General features: G+C 30.6%; 1 protein-coding gene and 2 long non-coding RNA genes across 3 annotated transcripts; all 3 read right to left on the bottom strand.

Annotated features, from left to right (window-relative positions):
- Positions 1-399: 399 nt before the first annotated feature.
- On the bottom strand, positions 400-6,372 carry LOC123219002 (receptor-like protein kinase At3g21340). Its single transcript, XM_044640656.1, has 13 exons — positions 6,186-6,372; positions 4,601-5,126; positions 3,944-4,020; positions 2,870-3,002; positions 2,550-2,621; positions 2,321-2,392; positions 2,153-2,233; positions 1,882-2,017; positions 1,563-1,793; positions 1,365-1,491; positions 1,200-1,262; positions 917-1,106; positions 400-838 (listed from the first exon to the last, which is right to left on the bottom strand). The coding sequence occupies exons 1-13, from the start codon at positions 6,370-6,372 to the stop codon at positions 400-402; spliced, it is 2,334 nt and encodes a 777-aa protein (XP_044496591.1).
- Positions 6,373-7,921: 1,549 nt separating this feature from the next.
- On the bottom strand, positions 7,922-8,659 carry LOC123218360. Its single transcript, XR_006502680.1, has 2 exons — positions 8,393-8,659; positions 7,922-8,258 (listed from the first exon to the last, which is right to left on the bottom strand). It is a non-coding gene; the product is annotated as an uncharacterized LOC123218360 (long non-coding RNA).
- Positions 8,660-11,732: 3,073 nt separating this feature from the next.
- On the bottom strand, positions 11,733-12,463 carry LOC123218362. Its single transcript, XR_006502681.1, has 2 exons — positions 12,237-12,463; positions 11,733-12,045 (listed from the first exon to the last, which is right to left on the bottom strand). It is a non-coding gene; the product is annotated as an uncharacterized LOC123218362 (long non-coding RNA).

The following is a 12,463-nucleotide window of genomic DNA, read 5'->3' on the forward strand; positions in this document are numbered from 1 at the left end:
AAATTATATGTGAATACTTTAAAAAAATTAAAGATTTCCCAATTTTAATATCATTCAGATATTTAATTTCAAATCCCCTGTTATATGCAATAATTCATTGCATTGCATTGTATACTAATTCTTGAAATTTTAATTTTGAATCACAACAAAACCAGACAAAATTTCATTGCTTGACATGGAAAATATTCACAACAAGGTAGTGAGGAAAAGGAAATCCATTGTACAAAACAAACTCATATGCAATACAACTGCCACCATAATTGAAGCACATATTCAAAGCAAATATTAGAAATGCTATTACTACATTATACTTGGTTGAGCCATTGAGGCAGTCTCAAAGCTCATAAATTCACAGTCAGTAACTATGTAAATGTGGCATTGGAGTGCTATGCTGTACTACTACATATTCAGTGGTCTTGTAATGGGAACTATCTCCATTCCAGGTTCAATGCAGACATTTTCGAGAGAATCACTTAACCTGGTGTTGCTGCTTTCTGCAGGGTAGGATCTTCTAGGATCTACCTCAGTAGCCAAACATTCTTTTAGTTCGGTCACCACATCACTCATGTCCGGTCTTTGAACTGCGCTGGGTAGCACACATGACATGGCTATCTCCACTATTTTCCAGGCTGCCTTAGTGTTGAATTGTCCCTCTAATCTTGGATCCACAAGGTTTTGGATATCCCCTCTTTTGATTAGCGGTATCACACGATGAAGTATGTATCTATCTTCTCCAAGGCTTCTCATAATCGCATGCTGCCCAGTGATCAGCTGAAACAGAATTATCCCGAAGCTATAAACATCGCTTTTCTTGTTTAAGATCCCAGTTACATAGAATCTGCATAGAAAACAGAAATCATATAGAAATTCACCAGGGAGATGGAATGATCAATAAAATCAACATAACTGTACTTACTCAGGATCTGTATATCCAGGTGTGCCAGCAGGGCATGTATCTATACCAGAATCATTTTCTCTGTAGATTAATCTGGAAAGTCCAAAATCAGCTAGTTTTGCTTGCATGTTTTCATTTAGTAAAATGTTAGAAGGCTTCAAGTCTCTGTGTATTGTAGGTGGCTTGCAATCATTATGTAGATAATCCAACCCTGCATTGCCCAAAAGTTTAGTTGCTGTAAGGAAGTGAAAATGGCCAAAATCATCTAGAGAAATATGCTTCAGTATTAGTTCTGTTTGCAAACCATTGGCAGCATCTACTGCAATTTCAACCCTGTCACTCCAGCTTAGCATATTTGTATCCATCTCTGCAATCAAAACATAAGAGAATTTTGACATAGAATTCACGCATATCATTATCAAATACATTAGTTTGAAGCTTTTCAGGATATGAATAAGTTCTTGTACACCTAATAAATACTGTTTTAAGTTTCCATTGGTCATGTATTCATAAATTAGTGCCATATTGTGACGGTCATCGCAATAACCAATCAGAGAAACCAAGTTCCTATGATGAACAATCATCAAGAGTTGTGCCTGCATTCAAATTGAGAGTGTTACAGTTTCAACATTGATGAAAAATTGAAGTGATTGAAACTCTGGCCGACCTCTGCTTGAAATTCCTTATAACCTTGTCTTGATGACTGTGAGAGAACCTTAACAGCAACTTCAGTGCCATCTTCCAGAGTGCCCATGTAAACTTTTCCAAATCCTCCTTCTCCAATAACAGTTTTGAAGTTGTCAGTGATACTAACAATCTCAGAGTAAGTGAATTGTCGATTTTTCGATTTCAAAGACCCTTCCTCCTTGGATCCAGTAGCTACATATTTGGACACCAACTAAGATAAATATGGTATGTTAAAAAATTTTGTACTCAATAAATTGCATGAAGAATGAAATAAAGATGTTACCTCCTTTTCTTCGAACTCTGTACATCACCAGAGCGTTGGCAGGGAGCAGAATTAGCAAGATAACTAGAGTAGGTGCCACTGCTGGAATAATGAAGTTCATTTTGTTTTCATGGCATGGAGCTGACAGGCGAAGATCTTGGTTTCCTTCAAGTCTTGCATGACACAAAAACGAAATCAAGAACAACAAATGTTCAAACAAAGAGAACAAAGAAAGAACAGGAAAACTTGTAATCAACCATAAGCAGTTAGATAAACATAAGCATTTTATCACTGAGAAAACAGATTACCTCAAAAACAATGTTCCACGTTTGAACTTTTCCAATAGAGCATCAGGAACTGAACCACTGAGTTTGTTCCCAGTTAAGTTCCTGCAATTTAAATACATCACCTTTCTCCACTTCCCCCTCCAAAATTTGTATTTTCATAATCAAAATTTAGGTAGTTTAACTACTTACAGGACTTTCAGATTTGGCAGTTGGGCAAGAACTTCTGGTACTGGCCCAGTCAAGTGGTTGTATGATAAATCTCTGTAACAAAATAGAGTTCGCTCCTCTTTATGTGTTGTCATTTTATGATGGGGTTTTGCACAAAAGTTTTCCGGTGAAAATCTTTAATGTAATATTATGAGCCTTGAGTATAGTAATTGAATGCTAAGAGGTCATTCACCTGTATAGGTATACTTACAATACCGTTAATGCTTCGAGATTAGACAGTGAAGTTGCTATCTCACCTGTTACTTTGCTTGAGCTCAAATTCCTGCATGAAATGATGCATCATCATCAACTAAAAAATGATGCAAAAAATAAGTGAAACTAAAGTTTCAAACCCAATTTTCTCATTCAGTTAAGCCGTGTTTGGCCATTCCATAAAACTAAAAATCAGTTAAGTCAAAAATTTCCCTCAAGTTGAAGGACCTTCCAGGGAATTTCATTGAATATATGAAATACTAATTCAAGTTATACTACTTTTCAGAGACAACTTTTAATCATTGACAGGGTACTCACAATGAGATGATCCTTGGGGTGCTATCATTGGTGCAATTTAAACCTTCCCATGAGAAACTACTTGGAGCACATGGATCCCCTCGCCAGTTTCTAATCACTCCGTATTTTTGTTTGAGGTCTTTGATAGCAATAACTGTTGAATTCAGGGAAAAAGAAAAGGGAAATTATATTAAATACCTATTTTACCCTTTTATTAAACAAAAATGTCCATTTCTTCTATTCTTAAGCAAAAATGCCCTAATTTTTTTTAAATACCAAAATTACTCTTCATTACATTTATATAAACTCTCTCACTCTCATTTTTATTACATACATTTCTTATATCACTTAAATACTTACTCTCACTCTCATTTTTACTTAATATCAATTACTACGGGTTCGTTCGGAAAGAAGAAATTCGTATTTCTGAATTCAAATCGAAAAAAATTAATTCATGAAAACTACATTAAAAATAACATATTATGAATAAATAGATATATTGAAATACCCTAGAATGTTAATAATAAAAAAATTACTCAAAAATCTTAAAAAACAGATTTGAATTTCGAAAACTACACGTTCAAATAGCTTATGAATGAGAAAACCAAAAAATCGATCAAAAATTTTGTAATTATATCATAAAATGTGTCTAAAAAAGCACATCGTAATTACAAATGTCAAATTTGAAAACTACATATAAAAAAATCTAGCCCGATCACAAACAAACTCAAAATTATAAAAACCGAAAATCCTAAATTTGATAAAATAAAAAAACTGCATTATACATATTGAAACAGTTTTATTTTGCCCTCCAAATTTGGTACAATTGGCAAAGCTAATTGTCGTTATAGAACTTGAAACGAGCTTCGCGTTGATATATTACAGGCCCCGTAACTCCTCCTGGATCAAAAGTTATGGTCGTTTAAAATCTGTCTCATATAGGCCCTATAGTTTTAAAAAAGTTAATTTTCACCCAACCCACAGTTTTCACGGACTGCCCCAAGGTTCAATGTAAAATTTTCCACAGACCCCCGTGGATCTCCCCCCATTCCCCTCCCCCTAAAATTTTGAAAACGTTAAATTCCCCCGCCCCACCTCGATGGACGCCCATGGGAGTTACCGCAACGCCAGCAGATCTAACCGATTTTTCAACTAAAAATCGGCATTTCAGCCTCTAATTTCAATACAAATCAAATTTATACATCTAATAACACAAAACCCCTCAAGAAATTCAAACAAAATAACCAAGAATCAAAACATTTTATGCATTGTTCAAAATTGAAACCCTAAACATTCAAACCTTAAAATCTCCCTCAAATCTCAATAATCCTAACAATAAATTGATTCAAACAAGAAGTGGGATGATGTACTATCCTTATTTGTCATTTTCAATTGTCGAAAAACACAAAAAGTTGACAGAAAAGATGAAAACTCGTTGACCCGTGAGAGACCTGTGGAAGACTCGTGAGAGATTCAAATTTTTTTTGATTTTAAACAGTAAATCAATGGGAAATGTGGGGTTTATATATAAGAATAGTTCGGTCGTTTCTTAAATTGAAGGTATTTTTACTTAAACCTGAGAGTTTTGGATAATTTGGCTTACCATCCTCAAATTTTGGACATTTGTTATAGTTTCCCAAAAAAAAATTCGGATATTAATCATTGTGGTAAATAGAAGACAAAATTCTGGCTAATTCTAACAGGAGGAGAGAAGGGAAGTACCATCATTAATCATTGCCTTAAATGATTTACCTGGTAAACGATGAAGCAACACCCACATCATATCTTCCCATGGTGGAGAGTGCACCGTCTTGAATTCGATAAATGGAGTAGTCCAAAGGCCTTAAATCCAACGCTGATATAAAGGGAACTCCATAGCCAGTGTTCACAAGGCACACATCAATGCAATCCACTGAGGGAACATGAATAATTTCACGTACTGCTGTACTCTGGTTAACAGTCACCCATTTATTAACTCCAAGATGCAGATCAAACGTCGGGAACTGGTTTTTGCCATCATAATTCCCATATGCAAAGAGAGCCCTGATAAGGTAATTATGGTTTGCCCCTTGCTTAGGCTTCAGTGTGTAACAATTCCTTGTTCCCTGAGGAAAGCTCCTCAAATACTGTACCTGCTGTTTATAGCATGACAGGTTGAAGTCGAGAGATGTCTCCCTGACTTCTCCTGCATCAATGTACATTGCATCTGACTCATAAAATAGACCAGTTACATTGTCTATGTAATCTCCAGTAGCCCCACAGTCGATGCTTACGAAACCTAGAAATTAAAGTTGACAGAAAAAGTATGTCAAGTAGGAACTTAACACACTGAGAAAGTAGCAGCATAGGACACAAAGCACAAAATCTTTTCAAGGTATGATACAGAAAATTCTAAGAGGGGCAGTGTATACCAACCAGAAGGGTCACTGGCAAGGTTCATTTCAGAATGTAAATAATCTGCTATTGCTGATGTTAAGTTGCTCACAGTAATGAGAGCAATGATAACTTGAACAACGACCACCCATAGTTTTAGAACAAAACATTTTGCCTGCCCACGAAACATGCTGGACTTCTTTCGGTTCCAAATTCAACTAATTCATGTTAAATTGTTTGGGGTACTTATATATAGTCATGCCTATGTGCTTTGTTCTTAAAGCGTACATTGGACTTTCAATTAAGATAGCGGATGTTACGGAAGAGACTGCTAAAGGTTCATATAGGAAAAGACAAGAAGATTGAGCATCGCATAGGATCCAGGCTTTTGTAATTAACGTGTCACATATCACATTATTAGTGACAAAAGTTTAAGCTAGAGACATATAAAGGGCTTTTTCCTGATTCTGAAAGTTAACCTATCAACAAGTACAGTATCTTGTATGGCTTCAGTTTCCAGTTATTCATTTCAAGTTGCCTTGCCTAGATGGGCACATTGAACATAATTGCCGTCTAAGACCCTTTTTTCAAAATCAATTTGTGGTCCAGAAGTCAGAGTTCATAACTGACAGCTTATAATATGCAGAATTTGATAATTTCTATACTTTGAAAGCTAATTCTAGAAAATGTTATTACTTAACCCTTCTTCCGGGTCTAGCCGAATAGGTGACAAACTTTTAGTTACAACGTATAGAAAGGGGAGCCGAAAAGATGACTTGACCAGCTCTATTAGCTCCAGTTAAGTGTCTCATGGTGTCTATCTCATGCCCATTGAATTGTTTGATCCTATCATTTGGCTCTCCATCAGCAAAGCTTCTTCATGAGCAACTTCCATCTCCTGACACTTTTAATTGTATCACCACATGACTCATAGTTGGCCTCTGGATGGAAATTGGTGGCAAACATTCCATCGCTGTCTCCACAGCTTTCCAAACAGAACTTGTGTCAAAATTTCCTGCTAGCCAGGCGTCGACAATGTTTCTTATATCCCCTCCTTCACCAAAGGGAGTAAACCATTGAATTATATGAATGTTGTCAACAGCAGTCCGGCTTGCTATCAGTTCCAAGAGTAAGACTCCAAAACCAAACATGTCACTTTTCTCAGCTAGCCTGTTACATGCATAATGCCTGCATAAACCAGAAGTAAATATATATAAAAAGTTCTTTATATTCTATCAAAATGTAGAAAATGATGCTGTATTCCAATTAATACACCCAAAAATTTATCACTTTATTTTAATGATAATTATGATTATTATGCATATCCATTTGAGGTACACACAAATGCACACTCATATATGTCATCACGTAATTGAATATTACTTTATTTTTAATTTAAAATCAACTAATCATATAATGACACGTATCATGTACTCATTTGTGTATCCAAAATGGATATATACAATTTTGTTGTATTTAGTATAAGACATTCTAAGGTGTAAAAATTAGTATAGGAATTATATATTTTTTTCTTTATTTTTTCACCATGGATTATTTTTTTTATTAATTTCCTTATTTTTTTTTTAATAATTGATGTGTATACAATTTAATATTATAATTTTTAAAAATTGGTTTAAAATGTTAAAGAAATTATGTAAACTTTGAATTTAATTAAGAAATTTAATTAAAATGGTATATTTGTAAATAGAGTTAATGTATTAGACATATTGAAAAATTTAATACAAACAATCAGTTTTTTATAGGCCAAATGACTATTTCTCACATAAAGTTTGATGAAATGGCAGATTTCCTTTTTTTAAGTTTCAAAAAATCAAATTCCCATTTGTTATTCATTTTTATGAATGAATTTGTTAAGTTTTCATTGAAATGACTGTTTTGTCATTTTATTAAAATTGTAAAAATTATTATTACCACTTAATATAAAAAGACAATTTATTAATATATATTTACGAGTAAAAAATTTATCAATTAAATTTTAAAAAACTATTAAAACTCTATCAAACTTTAAAATGTTGTATTTTGTTCAGTTTTTTTTTAAGATTATTTTGGTCAATTCTTTTGGGATGTAATAATCATTTTGGAAACATTGATGGACAAATTAAAGCAATAAAAATTTCAAAAACACCTTTAAAATTTTTTAAATTTTCAAAACCCCTAAAAATTTTTTAAAACCCCATAATATTTTAAAAATTACAATTTGCCTCATAAAGTTTTGGAAAGGGAAAATATAAAAATTAGGGGGAAAACAAGAAAAAAATAAAGGAAAAAAGAGAAAATATAGAGGAAAAAAGAAATAGAGAAATCTATGTAAAATGACCTTCCTATGACTTTTTAAAATTTAAAAAGTAAAAATTTATTATTTGGACCAGCCTTGGGTGGAAAATAGGTTTTTGGCCTTTTTTATATTATTTGTCAACCAATCACAATTAAATTATGATAATTTTTAAACTAATAATCATAAATTATATTAAATATGCAATAATTAAGAATCACATAATCAATTATTGTTATTATCATAGTTCATAATCATTATCCAATAATTATAAGTCGGGTCAAATATATATATTACTTAGGGTATGACCAAAAGAATATTTCATTTATCATTTATATGTTTATTTAATAAAATTGAAAATTTTTATTAAAAATATGAAATACAAATCACCACAACATAACACATGATTATTAAAATTTTAATTTATTCCAAAGTATAGTGCAACAACCACTTGAATACATTATAATGGAAAACAAGATATGGATTCAGGAGGATGAATCCATATTAAAAAAAAATAATAATAATAACAATATAAATGGTGATAGTTTTATTCATATCAGCTCGCCAAAAACATATTGGAAGCTTATATTATTTGAAAATGGAGATCCTCTGCTTGAGTGAGCTATGGTTCAGGAGATTCAGCAGGAGGGCAAAAGCAAGGGCAACATCCGTTTGGTGGAGCAGGCGCACAGCACACACAAGCTGGGCAAATCGGCCCTCCTTGCAGTAATACTCGACCGACACCTGCAAATCAAAGAGCTACGCTATCAAAATGATAACCCTAAACATCTTCACTTAATAAAAAAAGAATTTGATTGGAAGAGGCCAGTTTCCTTGCAGTGTGCGTAAATGGTGATATACATGAGATAAAGGATTACCTTGGACTCGAGCTGCTTCGCATGGCAGCTGCATCGGAGAGAACACCATGGCGAAGACGAGGAGGGTCACCAGAAAAGATCTGGCGTTGTTGATGACTGCCATGATTCTAAGCTTAATTTTATGTAAGAAATTATATGGCTAGGTTATATTATTTTTTCACTGCAAATGAAGCAAATTTATAGATAGCAGGAATCTTGCACTAGACAATATTGGTACGTAACGTAATGCCGAAGTTTTTGAATCAAAGATACCATTGATTTCCTATTAATTATTGGTCAAAGGACTTATTCCCACCCAGCTTTCTTGTTTTCAATAAAATGAGGAAAACGTCTTTCAACTAAAATTATTAATATAATATATTAATCGTGTAATTTAATATTTTAAATTAGTAATTTTATTTTTTAATATCCAATTTGACATTTTAAAGTACGTCTTTTTATTTGATATACAAAATTAAATTTATTATTTACAAACTATAAACAAAAAAAAATATTTTTCATGATATAATTGAAAAATATACATCTCTTTCCAATTATCAATTTATGGGCATAATACATTGAATTATAGCACACAAAGTTTCAAAGATATTATATCTCAACATCCATGTTCTTCACAAAATTAAAAGATAAAACTCATTAAATGAGCATTTTCTCGATAAATCATCCATTCATTCCACTGAACCCGCCAAAATATTGTATGATGTAAAGCAGCTCTCTACGTGTTGCAATGGGATGAGATAACCTTGAAAAAAGCTGAAAATCCGCCGCCCACATGTAATGCAAAATATTTAACTAGACTGCAGTAATTTTCTTAGTTGAATAGTTCAAGCAGCCAGAATCTCATATTTAAAAATGTTTAATTTTTCAATTACGTTTTCTTTATGACAAATTTATGTGTTCGTGATATTTGAATTTTATTCCTAAATAAATTTTTTTTTTAAAAATATATATTTTATATATCTTTTTTTTATGTTTTTATAATTTGATAACTAATAATGTTATATATATATAATTTATATATAAAAATGATGTACCATCATATGATTAGATATTATTTTATTTTTAATTTAAAATTATCTAATTATATAATGATATATTATTTGTATATCTAAATTATATATAAAAAATATGTACACATAGTTTTATTGTTTGATAACAGCCAAAATATTATGTTATAAAACCAATTATAGTTTATATTCTATTAAAGCAATAAAACTATATATACATATTTTTAACATGTAATTTATGTATATAGATAATTTTAAATTTACGATAAAATAATATTTAATCACATAATGACACATAATCTATATACGTAAATTATGTATAAAATATATATATATATAATATTACTTCTATCAAATTGAAAGATTTTTGTATAATTAGATACAATTCATTGTACAAATTCTTTCTTATTTCTTCCATACAAAGCTGTTTTTTTTCTTATTTTGTCATCAAAATGTGAAGTTACAAAGAATATATATATATATATATATATATATATATATATATATATATATATATATATATATATTGAGCATATAAAATTAATATATAAATAATATATTATCATATAATTAAAAATTATTTTATTTTTTATTTAAAATTAATTATTCAAATAATAACATATAATCTAAATATTTATTTTATATACCTAATTTTATTGTACAAAGATTAAGCTCAATTAACCGTGGCAAAATTGAGAACTGTTTTATATTTCAAAATAAAAATTTGACTTTGTGATAACTTGCAACCTCATGTTTTGTCTTTGAAATTTTATCAGCTTTTCCTCCTTCTCACGTTAAAGAGGCACGTAGGAATGTTTTTTCTTGACTTGACTTTTGACGGGGGATCAGTATCTTGAATTCATTAATATGTCAGTTCAACATCACAAGGGTTCAATTCATTCAGGCTGAATCAGAATTTTCCTGATCTAAGTTTGCAATTTTTCTTTTTTAATTTATATTATGATATTTATTCATATGTTTCTTCAAATTTCAATTGAGAATTTTTGTCTTATATGCAATCATAATAATTTATGTTTAACTTGATTACAACTATTTATAATTTTATTGTTATATTCACTTATCAAGATTTTAAGAAATATAAAACTAATGTATACGTTTATTATTAAGACTTCGCTGAAAAACGATTTGTCATATTATTATTTTGCAAGAATTATTTTACCCGTATGAATTATTTTACAACAAAACATTATTACATATGTTCTTACAAAATTATCAAACTCTAGAAACATAATGTCACATTGATAACAATGAAGACTAAATTGCAAAAGAAGAAATATTTTCTCAATGTTTATTGGGACAAATCGCAATTCACAAGGTACCTCTCTCATAAGGTGATAAACTTGGAAACTAGAATGAACAACCAAGGACTCAAAAATCCACAAGAACTATGACAAAGGCAGGTCGCTCTTTAAGATAACTTGGTGAAATCAAAAACACACAATCAATAAGTAATATAGAATGAGTCAAGTAAGGGGATGTAAGATTTATGACTTATACGATATTATAAATTTTTTTTATTTAGTGTAATTGTATTTATATAATAAAATAATTAATTTTTAATAATATTTTTAATACCTAAATTTTATTGATTAATATAATAATAAGATCTTTTAGAATAAAGAGGTATGACTATTTATAAGAATAAAATATCATAAATAAGAGTTTTGTCATCTCTCTACCTCTTTTAACTCTAACAACAACCTACAATAACAAAATGTAACAGATTAGAAAAACTTAAGTCTTTTTGCTCCATTATCAAGACAATGAATCAAGTGAGAAATATCAAAAATTAATAAAACTGGTAAAATATTAAAATTTAAAAAAAAAAATCTGAGTTCAAACTTTTCTAATTATTTCTAATCTAACAATTATAAACTCTACCCAACATGTAATAATTATTTTCATAATTCTTTTTCTTCATCATTAAAACAATGAATCAAGTGAAAAACATCAGGAGTTAGTATTAGAACTCTAAAAAAAAAAATTCTCTGTAAATGTAATTATGACTTACAAAATTAGCATTAAATTATGATCATTTTTAATCTTATAATCATAAACTCTACCAAGCATGCAATGATAATTATCATGATTTATAATCATAATTCAATAATTATAAGTTATGTCTAACATATATATTATTAAGGTATGATAAAAATAAATATTAAATTCTTAAACAAAGGTAGAATGACGTCCTTAATAATGAAATAATTTTTTTATTCGAAGTATGATACTAAATCATTTATATGTTTATATAATTAAATTGAAATTTTTTATTAAATATATGAAAATACAAAAGACCTTACCATAGCGCATGATTTAAGTTTTAATTTATTACAAGGTATAGTGTAACAAACACGTGGATACATCACGGTGGAAAACAAGGTAGGGATTCAAGACGATGAATCCACATCAAAATACAACAATATGAAGGGTGATTTTTTTTATTCATATCAGCTCGCCAAAAACATTTTGGAAGCTTCTATTATTCAATCGAGATCCTCTGTTTGTGTGATCATGCGGGCGGAGGCGGGCAAACGCAAGGGCAGCATCCATTTGGTGGAGCAGGGGCACAGCACACACAAGCTGGGCAAAACGGGCCGCCTTGCAGTAACGCTCGACCGACACCTGCAAATTGAAGAGTTATTATTAGACCCTCAAATATAAAATATAAAACTTAGATTTCATATCAAAAGATATAAACTTTCGTTTTAATAATTAGCTTTTGACATTTGTTAATCTCAAAGTTCATATCAATTACCCTATTAAAATAATAACCCTAACCATCTTTACAAGATCTTTCAATCTTAAAGGATTACCTTGAACTCGAGCAGCTTCGCATGACATCTGCATCAGAGAGAGCACCATGGCGATGACGAGGAGAGTCACCAGAAAAGATTTTGCGTTGAGTGCCATGATTCAAAGCTTAATTTTATGTAAGAAATATATTATATGGTTAGGCTATGTTATTTGCAAATTTATAGATTGCAGGAACTCTTGCACTCGACAATGTTGGTAGGTATGCAATGCCGAAGTTTTTGAATCA

Source organism: Mangifera indica, chromosome 6, assembly GCF_011075055.1.
Source record: "Mangifera indica cultivar Alphonso chromosome 6, CATAS_Mindica_2.1, whole genome shotgun sequence".
Classification (NCBI taxonomy): domain Eukaryota; kingdom Viridiplantae; phylum Streptophyta; class Magnoliopsida; order Sapindales; family Anacardiaceae; genus Mangifera; species Mangifera indica.